General features: G+C 37.9%; 1 protein-coding gene across 2 annotated transcripts in view; it reads right to left on the bottom strand.

The window, feature by feature from the left end:
• Positions 1 to 16,991, bottom strand: part of ptprua (protein tyrosine phosphatase receptor type Ua) — a 177,583-nt gene that overhangs the window by 76,363 nt on the left and 84,229 nt on the right. For both annotated transcript variants that reach the window (XM_056741056.1, XM_056741057.1), the window contains exons 3-4: positions 15,014 to 15,285; positions 5,518 to 5,599 (exon numbers count right to left, since the gene is read on the bottom strand). In XM_056741056.1, coding sequence (XP_056597034.1) covers positions 5,518 to 5,599; positions 15,014 to 15,285 — 354 coding nt within the window. The remainder of the gene's footprint in view (positions 1 to 5,517; positions 5,600 to 15,013; positions 15,286 to 16,991) is intronic.

Below are 16,991 nucleotides of genomic sequence, written 5' to 3'. Positions count from 1 at the left end.
TTAATGTAGAAACAACAAATTTCTTTAACAGCATCATTTTATGAATGAAAGCCAACGATGCTTCGCAACTGATGTCTTTTTTAAATATATTATTTTTGTATTAATCAAACCCATTATAGTAAGAGTGCCTGTCTAAAAGGTAGGAAATATTCAGAAAATAAATAAAGTTCACAAAACACTTTGCAGTCTTTACTGCCAAATACATGAAATACAGAAGAATCCTCATTAAAGCTACAAAATCACATTGATTTCTTCTTTTCTTCTGTTCTTTCACTAGTGACAGGAGTAACAGCAGCAGGTTAAAGAGCGCGGCCCCTTTAAGAGCTTCCGCTCCCCGCAGGTCTAAAATGCGCTTTCTTATTTCACTACTCTTTGCATTCATTTAAGATTTTATTTAATTCGTTCAAGAATGTTTTTGCGAAAATACTAGACAAAGTGTGCTTTCTGGAGTAATCTTGTTTGTTTTAGTTCATTCAAGAAAAAATGTTTCCCCCGTTGACAGCCCTAGTATAAAATTAACCTTGTATTTAATACAAAATCAACACAAAATGACGCATAATGTGTTATATAACACATACAATGTGTGAAAAATGAAAACATCCTCTTTGAGAATGTAGTTGTTAAGTAGTAGTTAGTGTTTGTTTGTTTTATTATTAATTACTGGGCGTGTAACTTCTCAAGCATGTTGACCATGATTAAAGTCTCTCTGTGATGTTTACAGTAAATTTAGATGTTTTAAAGCTTCAAAGCAGCTCTTCTGTAACAAATAAAGGGCATTCAACAATAAACTTCAAACAGGTTTTGGTGTATATAAATATTATGACGCAGAGTTATTATAGTTTAGATTTGAGTTTTATTTATAATTTATATATATATCAATTAAAATGTTACTGCCTTTAAGAATTTAGATTTTTCCTTGAGTTGAGTTTTTCCAAAAAAATGTAGGTCAATATTTGATTTGATTTCAATGAACAGGAATGTTTTCAAAGTTTTAAGTTTAGTAAACTAAATGAACCGATTGCTTTATGTACATAATAGCTGTTATATTGCTTTTTCCTACATTTTGTGCCTCAGTATTGTGGTTTAGGGACCGTATGCCAAGAAAACAAATAATAACACACACATAATAAAAGACATTTCTTCAAATATCTTCTTTTCTGTTCCAGTCAGACAGATTTTGAATGACATGAGAGTGAATAAACGATGACAAACATGATATTTTTCTCCCTTTAGACTACAGTCATTCAGAAAACCAATGTGGTTTTAGTTATCCCTATTTCACAAACAGAAAACAGCTCGGCTCTGCTCTGCTCGCAGGTCCTTCGGCATGATGTCGCTCCAGTTCCAGCTGAATTGTGTGGCATCTGAGCAAAAACCTCCCAGTGCTGCCTTTGGCAAGAGCACAGGATTCTGGGTAAACACAGTGGCCTGTTTCTGCTCTTTCTGTCCCTATACCTCTGAAATACTCTCAAAGACCGGCCACTGATCTGAGTCACTGCAGCTCTTCCCATCATCCCTTATTACTCTTTCTTTCTTTCTTTCTTTTTTTTTTCTCAAAAAGAGAAAAACAGATCTGAATATTGCATGATCCAAATAAGCGTCCAAGATGAGGAAATTACAAATCTGTCTAAAATCTAGTTAACAGCTTGGTTTTGGACCAAGTTTCAGGTTATAACCGTGATCCCCATATTTATGTTGGTTTCAGCGGATTTTTCAAACGTTCAAAATAAACGTTTTATTACATTCCTTAAACTGCTTTTTCATTATTTCAGTCTGTGAATGGTTGCACTATGTTGACAGAAATGTATTGCTATGACAATTATCAAAATTCATTAAAATAATTTTTATATGAATTAGCATTTTTAAATACTGAATCGATCCAGAATGAACTGTCTGAATATCTTCATAGATTGATGGGCTCACATCATCGTAGGAACAAGTGAGTTTGCTCTAAGGTTCCTTCATCAACCAAGCGTGTTCTTTTTTCAGCCTTTCAGCAAAAGCAAAGGATTTGACAGATTTTGTTTGGTGGGAATGCTTGTCTGGAATAAACCAGACACCACAGAACCAAACGTCATGAAAGAGGAAGTCTGTGTGCCTGAGGTCAAGCAGTTGCTCTGATAAAAAAAAGACCGCAGATCTCTTTCAATGGAGGTCTCTGGGTGACATAGTAAAACCACTCTCTTGTTGTGGTGGCTTCTAGAAACTCGTCTCCATGGTAACAGTCTCTCACCCAACCCCTAGACATCTTCTTTACTGCATTGCCGTTCAGGACAACAATTGCTCGCTGCTGGTGGAGAGGATTCTCAGGCATTAGCAGCGTATTGAGGTCAGTGCTGTGTCTCAATGGGTTTCATTTTCTTAGCAACACCCTCAATTATCATTCATTATTATGAAAGGGGCTGATATTTTACGACCCAAACAACCAGCTGAAAGACCACAAATTATTAATGAGCTATAAGTCTTTAAACTAGCTATGAAAGGAAAAGACCTGGGTGACCTCATAACTGGCTACGGACGGAATGTTCCTGGTTTCATGAGGTGAAATATCTGTTGTCCAGATATATTTTATTCTTTCAAGGTTAACATTCTGAATATCCATATAGCAGTCACGTCTGGAATCATGAACAGAAGCAAACACTTTTTGGCCTTTGCACAATAATTTGCCAGAGAATTAGACTGCACTACATCTGGTATCCATTACATTTCATCATTGAATCGTTCTTCTTCATATATCGCGGGTCACGTTGAGACACACTACACCTCTTGTTCTCAGGAAAAGAACAGAATCTTCTGTGTGTCTTCTATTCCATTTAAACTTTTAGTTCTCGGATTTGTGAATGTTTGGGTAAAATATTCCGCCAGTGTCCTCAAGACCAAAGTTTAAAACCATAGTCACCCTATCTAATAATCTAATAAACACCTGATACGGACTCAAATACTGTTAGTCAATGCATCTTTAAGTACAGAATCAATTTCAACCATCACGCTTATTTCACCGAGTTTATTCCTATGCATTCTGGGAGTGTTTTATTCAAATAAAGTTTGGATTATGCAACTATATGGAAATAATAATAGTAAGAAATGATAATAATGGTCAAGTAATCAATGTAAGAGAGATTGTAGGCAATGCATTTTACAATGACATCAAAACGTTGACTAATAATAACTATGTAAATGTCATGTTTGTAAATGCACAGAACTAGTTGTTTTATTACCAGTGAACATTAATATGGGTTGTACACAAAACCAAAATAACATGATGACAGTGAACACAGAGTGTTCAGTAAGCAATTTATCTCATGGTCTGCAGAGACTGTCAGCTGTTTTGCTTATTTTTGGTCCTCATCAGCAATGTGTAAATGGCCAACTAGTGCATCATATTCCTGCCTTAAGTCCACTGCTACTGTAGAACGTGCTCAGGCACCTCATGCGTTCCTGAAATGAATAATATGTCTCATATAAACAAAAAACAGGGTATTGTTTGGTTAATTATAGTTTGTAAATGAACTGTATCTTAACATCAGCTGTGAATAGAGTCAAAGGTGCGGTGGCTCTGAAGGGAGCTGTCCGTGGTGCTGACCGTTTAGTGCCCTCATCTGTGCAGCACAACCCCTTCAGTATCCACAGGTTTTTATTTTTTAAATATATTTCTAGCACACACAGATTTTCTCAAATAAATGTACATATGAAATTATTCAGGCTGATAGGAGGGCAAAGCTAGCTGATTGAAAGCGGAAAAATGTTCAGTTCCATCAGCTTTCTTGGGCAAAAAGCAATGATTTCGAGCAATTACAAGCTTCAGGAGAGTTTTTGAAATGTGTAGGAAATATGTATACCAAAAAATCAATTTTAGGTTCTCAGACATCCCATAGCCTGAGTGATTTTCAAACACTATAATGAAGCTTTTATCCAAATTTTGTGTATGCTGCTTTAAAAAGTGTTGTAGAGTAGCTAGAGGATGAAATTATTGATTTATGCTGCTGAAATACATCTTACCCTAATATATAAATATATCTATATATATATATATGAAGAGTTCCAATATTATTTGATAATATTTTTTATGTTAAAATGTTTTTATTGTGTTTTATTGTGTTACTTAGCTGTATTTTTGAGTTATTATGGCTTAAATTAAAACAAACAAATTACAGTTTATTGAAATTAATTGGAATGCACAGTATTTTTTTTCTTTGATATCTCATTTTGGAACCAAACTCTACGTATATACATATATATAAACTCAACTTGAATGCTAATGTCATAAAAGTGTATTCAATGTAGGTTTCGTGTATTTAAATTTATTTAAAGACTGTAGTTGCATTTAAAATGAAAAATTTAAATTGGTTAAAGTAATGGAAAACAACATTTTTACAGTTAGGGTGTATTTAAACTTCAATAAGCAATTTCTGCTGAGCGTAACTATAATATGGATCACTTAGATTATTTTAAACATACTGATGTCAATTTAATCTCTTTATAGTGTCCTATTTTGTAGTGTTTTGCAATAAAACCGCTAGACAAAAGATCAAAAGTTGCTGTTAATCTAAATACGGTTAACATACGTCCGAAATTCAGCCTGTGTGAATTGAACAGTAACAGTAACTTCTGTAAATCACTAAAAGGTTTTGTTAAATATGTATCATAATGTCTCCACGTGTCATGTTTTTCCTATAGACTGATGTGAAATAAATGAACCTTTAAATATTTAAAAACTCACTACTGAGCTTTCCGACTCTGTACATCTTCCTGTATCAATTAGATGTCTGTTTCAATAGCATCTACAATTACGCTCTTGCTGTGACTGTGAAATTGAAATGCAAAAATACAGGATTCCTAGTTTCCACTCAGTAACTTGATCAAATTAAAGCAGGAACCAAACTGAGTTCTTGAATTCAAAGGCACCATCCCCATTCTCATACAATCGTCTTTTTCCCAGCATGACTGCACTACACTTCCCAAATGTCAGCAGGTATGGAGACCTACAGTGTGTCGTGGCTTTGAGCACCTCAGCCGGAGCAGAATTCAGAATTATGAGGCGTTCGCTAACGCAAGTCTCCAGCCGTGCTAATGGAGTGTGTGTGTGTGCGGGGGAGGACACGAGAAACATGTGGGGAAAGAAAATAACAGTGTAGAGACGGACACAAGACATTCACATTCACACCTGACTGAAGCAACAGATCGAGCAACGACACACAGGGCTCAACAACCAAAGAGAATAAAGAAATGCACCCGAGACGTCCGCGGCGGGGGTCTCGAGACGGAGAGATATCAGAACAAAAGGTCACCCGAAGGAAGATGATGTGAAGCACGAAAAATGGAAGAAAAAGTGTCAGTGCATAATTGTCGTCCTTGATGGCTATTCAGATGAAAAGCGAGCATCCCTGGAGCTCTGACAGGAGGAAATGGGCACCTTTGTCTCTTGCTCCAGGTGGTCTGACCTGGTCATACGCCTCCCTCCTGACTGGAAAGGTCAGTGAAAGCGTGTGTGTGTGTGAGCAAAGAGACAGAACTTACAGCAGGGATAGTTTAACAGCACTATGTCATCCAGACCGATGTAACCCTTCTGCTCCGATGAGACGGTGGCTTCAAAAACGACCTGGGGAAAGAAAGACAGAGGCTAAACAGACTACACAGAGCATATAGGACTGATAACCACACCTGAAATATTAATAATGTAAACTGCCCACCAATTCTCAGTCATGACACAAATCCAAAAATGTTGAATCAAAAAAGAGTTACAGTTCTCGCTATTATTGCACCCTTATAACATATTTATAACATATGTATAACATGTATTGATAATAATGTATATTGCAATGAATACCTTTGTCTTTGATTCTTTTGCCACTGTAAACAGGTCTTAAATGTATGTGTGCGGTTATACGTGCGAGTAAATCTCTGTGTTGTTGAAGTATTTCCAGCGCTGGCTCTTGGAAACAGACTCTTTTATTATTTTCTGCTCTTTCAATTAAAAACCCGATCTTGTGCTCAGCCCACAATATAACTCATAAACTTCACACAGGTCTACCGCAGCCGCACAAACGCAGTTATCGCAGAGTTCCCAGAGTTAAACGCTTCATGATTCAGCACAATAGACTCCTGCTTTTGACCCATCAATGAATCTGACGTGAGATCTCCTCTCTGCTGAGAATACAGATCGTAACTCCCTAGTGGCCAATTACGCTGCAAATTCCCCACATCACTCATCCCTTCCCACAACCTTTGGGGCTAACAAAGGCAAGACTGCCTCTCCGGCCGCTTTATTGTTGGACAAGCTGATAGATGTTGTACTTCTTTAAATCAGACAACAAGTTCACAGCCAGCGAATCAAAGCTGAGTTAAGAGCTAAGAGCATCAAATCTCCACAAGTTTTCATGCCAACCTTGTTTCCGGAATCTTCTCTAGGGTTTGTGCTGTACATGTAAAATAATACAAACTGCGTCTCTTGTTGAGAAACGAGGTGAGTTCTTTTATAAACAATTATAAATACGGAAATATCTCAAACACGCAGACAGAAGGACACAAGCAATCTCTGGAGATGAGGAAATCAGCCCGACATTTAGCTCCTGAAAGATGCCCAGAAGAAAATGTGTAAACACAGGAATGAACTGTCAACAAGTTGATTTGTGGCCTGGCATGTAGATAAAAGTACAAAGAGGAACAGAACAAAGCATGAGAAGACACCGCAGGTCTGTTAATATTTGATAAAACTGTTTCCTCATCTCCAACACCTCCACCGATGACATCAACACAATACACATCAGTGACGCTGGCCTCCATTCACCTCCCCTTTTGGTATAAACCTTGCCAAATTTCTCAAACATCACTGTGATGCAGATACAAGCACTGTAGACAGCAAACAAATGTTCAATGTGGATGCGACACCAGTAGGATTCTGTCACGCGGCGCGTATATATCCGTCTTATCAGGGCTTGCTCAGGAACGCAAAGACAAATAACTAAAAGCTCCTTTACGTGACTGAGAAAAGCCTGTGAAAAGAGTAGAATGTTGACAACGGAAGTCACATCTCAAATAAACCCGGCGTGAAGCTATGAGAGACACTTAGAACATGAATTGGAAAAGCGCTGTGAGAAGCAGAAGTGGTCCCATAGCCTTCAGTTCAGTCAGTGGTTAATGATACGAGATGTACACCTGGAGGATTACGCTCATGTACAGTATCTGTGTCAGTAACCTCGCTTAAGCTTTGTGTTGGTGTTTTGATGTCTCCAATCTGCAGTGGGAGGCGGTGATCTGTCTTGATGATTAGCTGCGTCCATTAGCAAGACATGTGCGCTGCGTCGGCTCATGGAGCTCGCTGATGAATCTTAGACTTATTAAAAGAGACGTACTAACCATGTAGAGAACATGCAGAATGCATGAAGGCGAAGGAGGAAACCAAACGAAAAATTCTTTACATATCAACACTTTTGGATGGAAACCGTGTTTTGTTGATTTTAATACATTTTAATAATTTATCCACAGCGACTTACAAGTTGGGTAAACAAAGGAAGCAATTGGGTCAACATTAGGACAACAAAAAGCATAAGTGCAATAAAAACATGTCTCACAAAGCCTACTACTATTCATTACTAATAGTCTATTAGTATTACTATTCATTACCCTTCATGTGTGCAAGCAGATTATGATGACATATAGAACACCTCGCAAGATGTGAATACTGATTCAGAAGCACTTGGTTTTATTTTATATATATATATATTATTTCAATCTTACAGATGGCTCAACCCTAAAAATATTTGTTTAACATTTTGATGTATTTTAAATGTTTGTGTAGCGTTAAAAACAGAAAGAGGACGTTCGTCTGGACCAGCATTTGGACGTCTCCCGAAATACTTCTTATTGAGTTAAATGTGTTTTTTATGGCTACATTTTTTTAATTAGTTTAAGAAAATGTATGTTTTTTTTGTTCAATTTCATCTCAAAATATATCGGGAATACTGTGTGTGTGTATATATATATATATATATATATTAGTGGTGGGCATAGATTAATTTTTTTAATCTAGATTAATCTAGATTAAAATGGCTCATTTGAATTCTGCCGAAGGCATTCAGAATATGTGTTCTACCCAAATAATGACTAAAAGTAAGTCTTTGAGAACGGATTTCTCAAGCCAGGTGGCGCATTAGCTAAGGGATGATTAGCGTTTAGGTGGTACTTGAGACTGGAAGAGCTCCTACAGTACATTTACATTTAGTCATTTAGCAGACGCTTTTATCCAAAGCGATTTACAAAGAGTGAGGGAGCAACAAGCGATATGTCATACAGGAGCCATGATACATATAATAGCTGCATCCATGTTAGCACGTCACGTTTGATGCAGTAATTTCACAGTAACGTTATGTTGTGTTCAGACCAAACGCGAATGGCGTGTCAAGCGCAAGTGATTTATATGTTAATGCAAAGAGCCAATAGACCTACTTGCTGCGCGAATCGCGTGAATGAAGCCCTGGTTATGAGATGATGAGGCGGCTTCTGCTTCCGCGAATGACGCGAATCACGCGAGTTGAAAAATCTCGTTCTCGCCCCGTACAGTGCAGTTAAGCTGGTATACATCCGCGCTAAAAGATCAAGGTGAAAGTCATCATAGCCTCCGTAGTATAGCTCCCAACCCATTTTTTTGCGACATTTTTTTTATCGCGCGATAAGAGTCTCACTGCGCCGTTAACGGCCCACCACTAATATATATATATATATATATATATACATATATGTCTTGCAGAGTGGCATGACAAAAAATAGGAGATGTTGTGGATTTTACTGTTACATGCAAAATAAACACAGAAAATGTGTTAAATAAGGTAAAATGTGAAATCCGTGGTTTCTTGGCAAATCTCAGCATTGTTTGTACATCTAGAGAAAAAATATCTTCAGAAGAGAACTTTGAGAAACAAGATACTTGAGCCAATTTTAATCATTTCTGTATTCTCGTGGCTGTCTGAGTGAAACAATTCAAATATTAAAAAGATGTGATTTGTAAAGTTTATTAGTCTTGGGGTTGATGGATGGCGATAATGTTTGATTTAAATGATCTGAGCAGCTGTGCTCTGAGTGCACCAGACCATTAAGCACCCAAATGATGCACCAAATAAACCATTAGACTCAACTGATCAGGTGTTATTTAGCAACACACAGTGACGGTGAATGTGATGGAAGACAAAACCACATAGAAAGGTGAGATCCAAGAGAAGACAGGTGGGATAAATGACACATTACTGGAGTTCATCCATTAAGATGAAAGATGCATTGAGCAACTGTTTGGATGTAAGTCAAAGTAGAGAAGCAACACACATATTACAGATTTCCTTCTACTGGTCTTTCTATTGATTCATAGGATGTGCATACGTGTGTGTTGTTTGTTCATCGTTGACATCATTGTTGGATCCATTTACACATGCTTTTCGCTGTCTTTTGGGGAATATATTTTGCTGGTGTGAGAAAGTAGGACGGGCAACAGGTCTATACAGAGAACTAAAAGGGCTACAAATCTTTGCTTTTATATTGCACTATTAGTCTTGTCATGCATGTTTGATCAACATGTGTTAGTAAAGATTTGACCTCTTGTGGTCTTGGCTGGAAAACTATTGTTTCAGCATCAGAACACAACACACGATGTCTTTGTGATGGCTAGAGAAGAAAATAAATATTACAAGTAGGTTCAACGGGTGGCCAAAAATGTTGACAAGCACTAGACACACTAATAACACATCTTTCACTTGAAAAGGAGGAAAATGTCAACAGCATGTAAATGAGCAGATGGCTGATTGGTGGAAAGCCCAGTTAAGCAGACGGATGAAGACTTTTCAATCATCTGATGTGATGACGGCAGTATTCACATCAACTTCAACACAACTTCTGTCATCTTTTATTCACCCTAATCCCATTCAAAACCTGTATTTGACCCTAAAGAAAAGATTTTAAGAAGATTACAGAAATACTTTGCAATGGACTGGTGCAAATGCTGTGTGGCTGTCAATTTAAAATAACTTAATTTGTGTTCTGCGAAAAAAACTGCATTTTTTTCTTAACCTGGAAATTCACTGTTTTTTTACAGATTTTTTTTAAAATACGGCCCAAAGCATTAAATGACATAAAAAGACAGCAAATTTACAAGAAAATCAGCTGGAATTTAATTCTACAGGGAAAAAAACTTTATTTTAGAGTTTATTCGTTGCACCCCAGCTGCCAGAAAATTAAAAAAAATTACAAGATTTCTTTATTTAGAGTTTATTTTTGAAATACGGTCAAAAACTATAAAATGGCACATTTACAAGAAAAATGGGGAGAACAATTTAACATATATCTTTATATCCTATAATCTTACTGGGAAAAAAACATTGTTTACGGTATATTTCCATAATGCTAGCCTTATTGCTAATCTTTTTGTTTTAGCTTTCTTATGTTTTAGCTTCTGTTCAGATATTCCTCTTGGCCCTTGCTGGATCTTGGATCCATGTGTCAACAATATTTCAGGTTTGCCACTGATCTCCAGGTGGGTTTAGAGACGCAGGTGTGGACTACATTCTAGAGATGCACATTTATGTGAATTTGAACCGACAGGTGAGTTTGTCCATTTTTTACCCGACCATAGACTGAACCCCATTGTTTAGCGTGCTATGTTTCTGTAAGATCAGCCAGTGTAAATCCATGTAGCTTGACTGATATGTCAGAATTTGTTTGTGGGATGTTTTAGAGAATAAAGCAGCGCAGGCATTGAATCAATGATGAATCTTCACAGCTAGCGTCTGTAAGCCTGCTGTCTGAAGAGCCCCTAGTTCGGTCGACCTGCTCAAACTGGTTTCACAAATGTGTGGTAGCAGTCTTACGGTGTGAACTCCACACCAGAATTACAGGTGACAGCAAGTGCAAGAGCTCAATGATACAGATCCTTTATGTTTTCCCAGAGCACCGGGGGAATGGCAGCCGGGATTAGACGGGGAGGAAAATGATATCCTCAAAACAAGCGGCAGCCCCATGGGTTTGACTCCTGATCTCATCTCCACTGACCTGACCAGACACTCGCCCGCTCTTGCTCTCTCATTCCATCTTTCATTCATTTCTCTTTCTCTCTCTGTCACCCGGAGGGAGTTGATTTATTCTGTGGGAGTTGGGTGGAGAAGCCTGCGAGGCCTCCAGTGAGCCGTGACCGAGAGAGAGAGATGTATTGGGAAGATGAACAAACAAGTCAAATGAGCACGACCGAATCTGGAAGAGATGCAATGAAGGAGTCCAAAATAAAGCAACAGAGCAGTGCTTTCCCAGAGGAACTCCCGCGGTACACATTCTGGACGGTGCCTTATGTTTCCTCACACCTGAATGAGCTCATCAGGTTTTTAATAAAAGTCTCCGAGACCTGAGTGAAACGGGCATGTCAGATAACAGGGCTGTTTCAGGAACATGGTTCGGAACCGCAGGAATGGAGCACATTGATATAATATACCTGAAGTTCACATTTACTCGCAGCACAACCGTTACAGATTGTAATAGTTCACACATCACAAAAGTGAAGAATTGTTCTCACTCATTTTCATGCAGTCATTGACAGGGTTCTCTCTTTGTGAAGCGCTAACTGCTTTGCTTGTTTCTCCTTGATTTCTAAGACTGACTACATTCCGCGAGAGAGTGTCACATTAACATTTATCTTACGTTGCTTGTGAATCAGTATTTCTAATAAATAAATAATCCTGGATGATAATCCGTTGAAATGGTTGCAACACATTTTAGCATCTAGAATGGAAACGTGGTCAATTCAATGTCTTAGAAAGCTAACCACGGTGTCTCAGAAGACTCAGAAGAATGTTTACGATGTCTTAAACTGCTTTGGTAGAAAAGAAGAGAGCTTGCGTGTTTTATTATCGAGGATGCTGTCTTCTGCAGGCTTGTTATCGGCGCCTGACAACGCAATTTATCTGCATCTCTGTGTGCATATGCATATAAAGAGTTATGAATTACAACTTCATAAACGACTTCAGGCAATTTCCTTCGAAAATCTGAGCTAAATTCAGCTCTCTAACATTCCTAACTACAGTGTCAGGGAAGTGCAAAACAAGACAAAACAACAAATGGGAAAAGAAATGACAGATCTTAAAGCACGATGCTTGGAAAAGGTAGAGATAATGGAGGAATGTAAGACTTATTGCTGATTGGCTGAGTCATTTGTCAATAACCTGACAGACTTAATAGAATAAAGTTGAGCTCTCCATGTGCGGAGATCAATCAAGTCTGTCAGCATCATTTGCTTTGCATGAACCAACTGCTCTGCTAAATGTTGTCATTGTTTCAAAACATTCACATTTTTTAACTCAAATACTATATTTTTATTCAACTGGTTTAAAGCAAACGAATGTGCTTGCAGGCGCATGCTGAACCAAATAATGTGGAATATTGGAATCTGTTTTTTAAGCCTAGTACAAAACTTAAGATCAGCTGTAGACCATTGTCAAGATGTGAACAACACTGGTCCAGAAGAACATTTCGATTCAGTTTTTTGAATCACAATGGGCTCCTGGACCAGTGTTGTTTATGCCTTGAAAAATGGTCTATAGTCATTTGACAGTAGGTCAATGGTTCCTTTCCCTGTTGAAAACACTAGCACATGCTGGTTATGTAGGTTTTGAAGCATGGCACTGGTTTGAACCAGCTTAAACCAGCACAAACCAGATAGTATGATTCAAAACCCGCCCGACAAGTATATGTTGGTTTTTTCAACAGGGTTGGTTCGATGCGAACCTTGTTGCTAAATTCATGCAGTTTTCCAGATTGTCATGTCCACCAAAGCAAAAATATCACTAGGGATACGACTGTTACTGATCCAAAAATCTTTCTTAATATGCTCTCTATCATGATTAACAGATATTTAAAATATTTCAATTCCCCAATCATACTCAAACTTTCTATGTTGACTTACTTGCTAAATAGTTTGTACATAGTTTGGCATTTGTGGTTTTATTTATCGCTTGCTACTGTACCGAACCATATCAGAGAGATTATTGGGAGGAAAGCAGACTATGCACATATCATTCTTCCAGTTAAATGAGCAAATAGCTTTTTGATGAGACATCGCAATACTCAATATGCCAGCAGTAGAATTTGTGATTAAAAGAGCCCGTCAGCTATTGGATTAGCTCAGAGTTAACAACACTATATACAGCTATACATCGACAGCAAATTAACATTGTGGGACATTGTGTCTATTCCCTTTCAAAAAGACAGATGACAGCTAAACATGTCTGGAGGCATTAATACGTGCCTTTCTTTGTTGGGTATGTCAACATCATTTTATCATTTTTATGTCAGTTTTAGGGGGGGACATTGAGGGGCTCGCCCCTTTTTAAAAAATAAATAACATTTTGTTTACCTCACAATCTGGAATCTGATGAGAAGCTAGAATTTGGACATCTTTAAAGGCAACATGCTAAACGTTCCATATAATACTGATTTCATAGGCACTTTACTTGACTGACCAGTTCCCCAAAATACCGTGAATGTAAAATTTCATGAATCTCTCAACCTGGTATATAAACAGACAAGGTACTTTTTTATGAAGTGAAAGTGAGAAGCCACGGCACACAGAACGTGTGTGTGTGTGTGTGTGTGTGTGCACTAGCTGTGGCAGGTCTGTAATCTCATTAAGGCTGCTCTGATTTATGGAGAGAGCAGTGATACAGGTCAGGGTTACAGAAACCACACTGGACCGACTCTTTCAAGCGGGTCACACACAAGCAGAGGTCAATTGACTACACACGCATACACACATATTCTACTTACTGATGATCATAATGGGCTTTCGAGGTGTAATTAATCACGGCCTTTAACAAGGTGACACTGCTGTTCTGTGTGCTAACCATCAAAGAAACACAGGTGTGCGTGTATGCCGCCGTGCGAGTGTGGATACAAGTATGAGTCCAAGAAAATGAATGCACCGTCATAACTGTAAAAATGTTTTCTAACTCTAATGCAGCTTGACTGCAGTTCAGAAATGATGGTATTAGAACCAGGGAGCGGATTCACAAAACATTCTTGAGAAAATTCTTCTTAACTAATTTTCATTAATTTAAAATTGTAATTTAAGAAAACGGTTAGGAATGGTATGTATTCACACAAAAATGCCTGAAGACAGTTCTAAGATTGATTTTAGGAAAAAATTAAAAAGGATCCAAATTATCGAAAAAACAAAAGCTGTCGTAAATATCATCTTAAAATTAGTCCAGCCTCACGGTTGTCTTAAATCTCAAAAGGTCAGATGTTTACTACATGTATTTGGTTGATGTGACGTGTATTTTTTTGAGCCAGAATCTTAATTTTGACGTCTACTTGACATATATATAATATTTATTTTGATATAATAATGGAGTGGTCTAACTCCCGTTCTTGAGCTTTCTCTATTTAAAACCTGGGACCTTTTTTCTTAGACAAAGTGACTTGAGACGGAGTGGGTCAAAAGTATTATGCCATTGTTACACACAAAAAGTGTTATAATAAATATATTTTGTAACGCATCACATACTAATATATACAGGCTATATAAGAATGCCATGTGCTTGTTACACACATTAAGTATATTGTATAGATAAACATATACAGTTACCACACGAGCAAGCCAGTGTAATCATATTGTTTTATTCTAACAACAAAAATTAAGATGTTCTTAACAAAATAATCAAGAACGTTTTAAGAAATGTTTGAGAATTGCACTTACATTCTTAAAAACTTCCTATAATTTATCTTCAGAACAATCTTATATTTTGTCTTAAGAGCAGTTCTGTGAAAAAAGCCCAGATCCCACTCAAAGCACAACTATTTGACAAGGTTCTAATTTCGTATAATGTGGATTGTTCAGAAACGCAATCATCAAAAAGCCAAGTAATTAAGTCCAGTTCTGATCAGAACCGTCATGTGTCCAGATGAGATTTGGCATACAAATAAGCCTTATGCAGTAGAAATGAGTGTATTTTGCCTTAAGAACATAACGTGTATTCATGTGTCTTACCTGGTACTCGCTGGGCCAGAAGGTACTGACGGCTATCTCCACCTGCTGCCACTGCCGGCCCTGAGAGCCAGACACGTTCCACACGGCATTTCCCCGAGATCCGCCGTTCACCCGCACGTACACGCCCAGACCCCCGGGACTGTGTCCATCCCGGCTGTAGAGAAAATAACTGAACTGCAAACAGTGCGTGTCATTCTCGCTCAGAGGACGCAACATGAGCTGAGCCCGCTGCCCTGGACCGTACTGAGAGGAGTTCACCAACAGGTAAGAACCTGAAAAAAACACACAAGAAAAATGCTTTGGGTTGAAGAAACTTCATCTTGTCCCTGAGGGAACCAGTGACAGGTCATTATAAAAAACAAACAATTAAACATGAGACCAAAATGATCAGCAGTAAACCAGATCATTACAAAGCTGATGTAAATACGTTTCAAAGGGCCACGGAGAAAATGTTTACGGGTGAGATTGTACTAAAATAAAGCCTAATGAGCACAGTGTATCAAAGGGGATGGTAGTTCCCATTCTCACAGGCCCCGAACATTTTATATACTTACGCCAGCAAAATCCCTAAACAGTTGTTGCAATTTACAATTTCGTGTAGTTTGTTCAACCATCTTATTTAATAAGCAGCATCATCCCTGTTTAAGCAGATCTTGAGTCATTGTTATTCTCTTCACACTTTCTTTCTATGTAAATGAGACTTATTATAGCATGTTTCATATTCACAAGAGTCAGCACTATTTGCCTGGCACGGTTTAAACTGTGCTGTATTTTAACACCTCATGGTGCTTTTCTTTTTTTATGCCAAATAATTTACAGACAATTATATTTAATCATAATTCTTTAATGAAAAATTCTATTTAGTGAGGCATTACATGTGATTTTCTACTTGGACTGAAACAAAGTATATTGGAAAATGCTTTATATTCATGAAATTTTAATTGCATTTTAAACCAGTTCTAAACTCCTCCTTCATCGGTTCCCATTGGGTCACATTTAATGGGTGTGACTAACAACTCTTTGTATGGGTTGGAATAAACCTCTCTAAAGTTTCACTGTTGACTCCTTTTCTAGCAAACATGGCATCAGTAGTTCATCAAATAAAGATCAAACCACAGAAAACTGAACATATATCTAGACAAAGTGCAGTATGCGTTTGTAAATCAACACAGACAAGAAAATGGAGAATATGCCATCTCTGGGCACATTAGAGTCTTAGTGAATTCCCCCGGTGGTGTTGTTTCAAGGCGACTTTGTGGCGATAAAGAATCAATTTCATTATAATAGATGGCATGCAGTTAGAAGGACCTCATATAAGTCACCCTTACATCATACTGAGTCAAGCGAGGTGCTGGAACTATGCTACACACATTTAGATGCAGTGACTATAAGTGATTGCTGTGACGTTGGGGCAGGGCAGAGTGCACTGTGGGTAATGTAGTTTAAGGCAGGTATAATGAGTGTGCTGATAATGGCAGGGCTGCTTGGGTACTTCCCCATCATTAATCACGCCGACACCGTTATTAAACCACTAATGTCTGCCACCAGGGTATGACACACACAACACTCAATCTCATACAGCAGGGTACATTTAAAAAGCAAATAGCTGCCAAGACCCGTAACAAATTAAGGAACCCACACACAAACATTGCTACACAAACATTATCACACACCTACACACATCTTAGCATTGAGTGCTATGTCTTTGTGCCAGGAGAAGTCATATCAATTATTCTGTTATTCTGTGTCGTGAGAGCATTATCTTGTGCCCTTCATTTCCTTCCGGGGAGTGATGCTTGTTTGTGTCCCAACCCTCAACATCAGCCACAGTAAAAGTGCTGCTTTTAACAAAGCATTTAAGTTTCTCAATAGCATTGTAAACATAGTAGATAACTAGTAGTTGTAACTAAGAACACTAACGTAAAAGTAAACACTATCTGGCACTGACAGATTGTTAGCAAATTGACTAGATCTTCTT

The sequence above is a fragment of the Triplophysa dalaica genome, chromosome 25, assembly GCF_015846415.1.
Source record: "Triplophysa dalaica isolate WHDGS20190420 chromosome 25, ASM1584641v1, whole genome shotgun sequence".
In the NCBI taxonomy this organism is placed as follows: domain Eukaryota; kingdom Metazoa; phylum Chordata; class Actinopteri; order Cypriniformes; family Nemacheilidae; genus Triplophysa; species Triplophysa dalaica.
The sequence above is the reverse complement of the archived record's forward strand: the minus strand, read 5'-3'. Positions and strand labels throughout refer to the sequence as shown.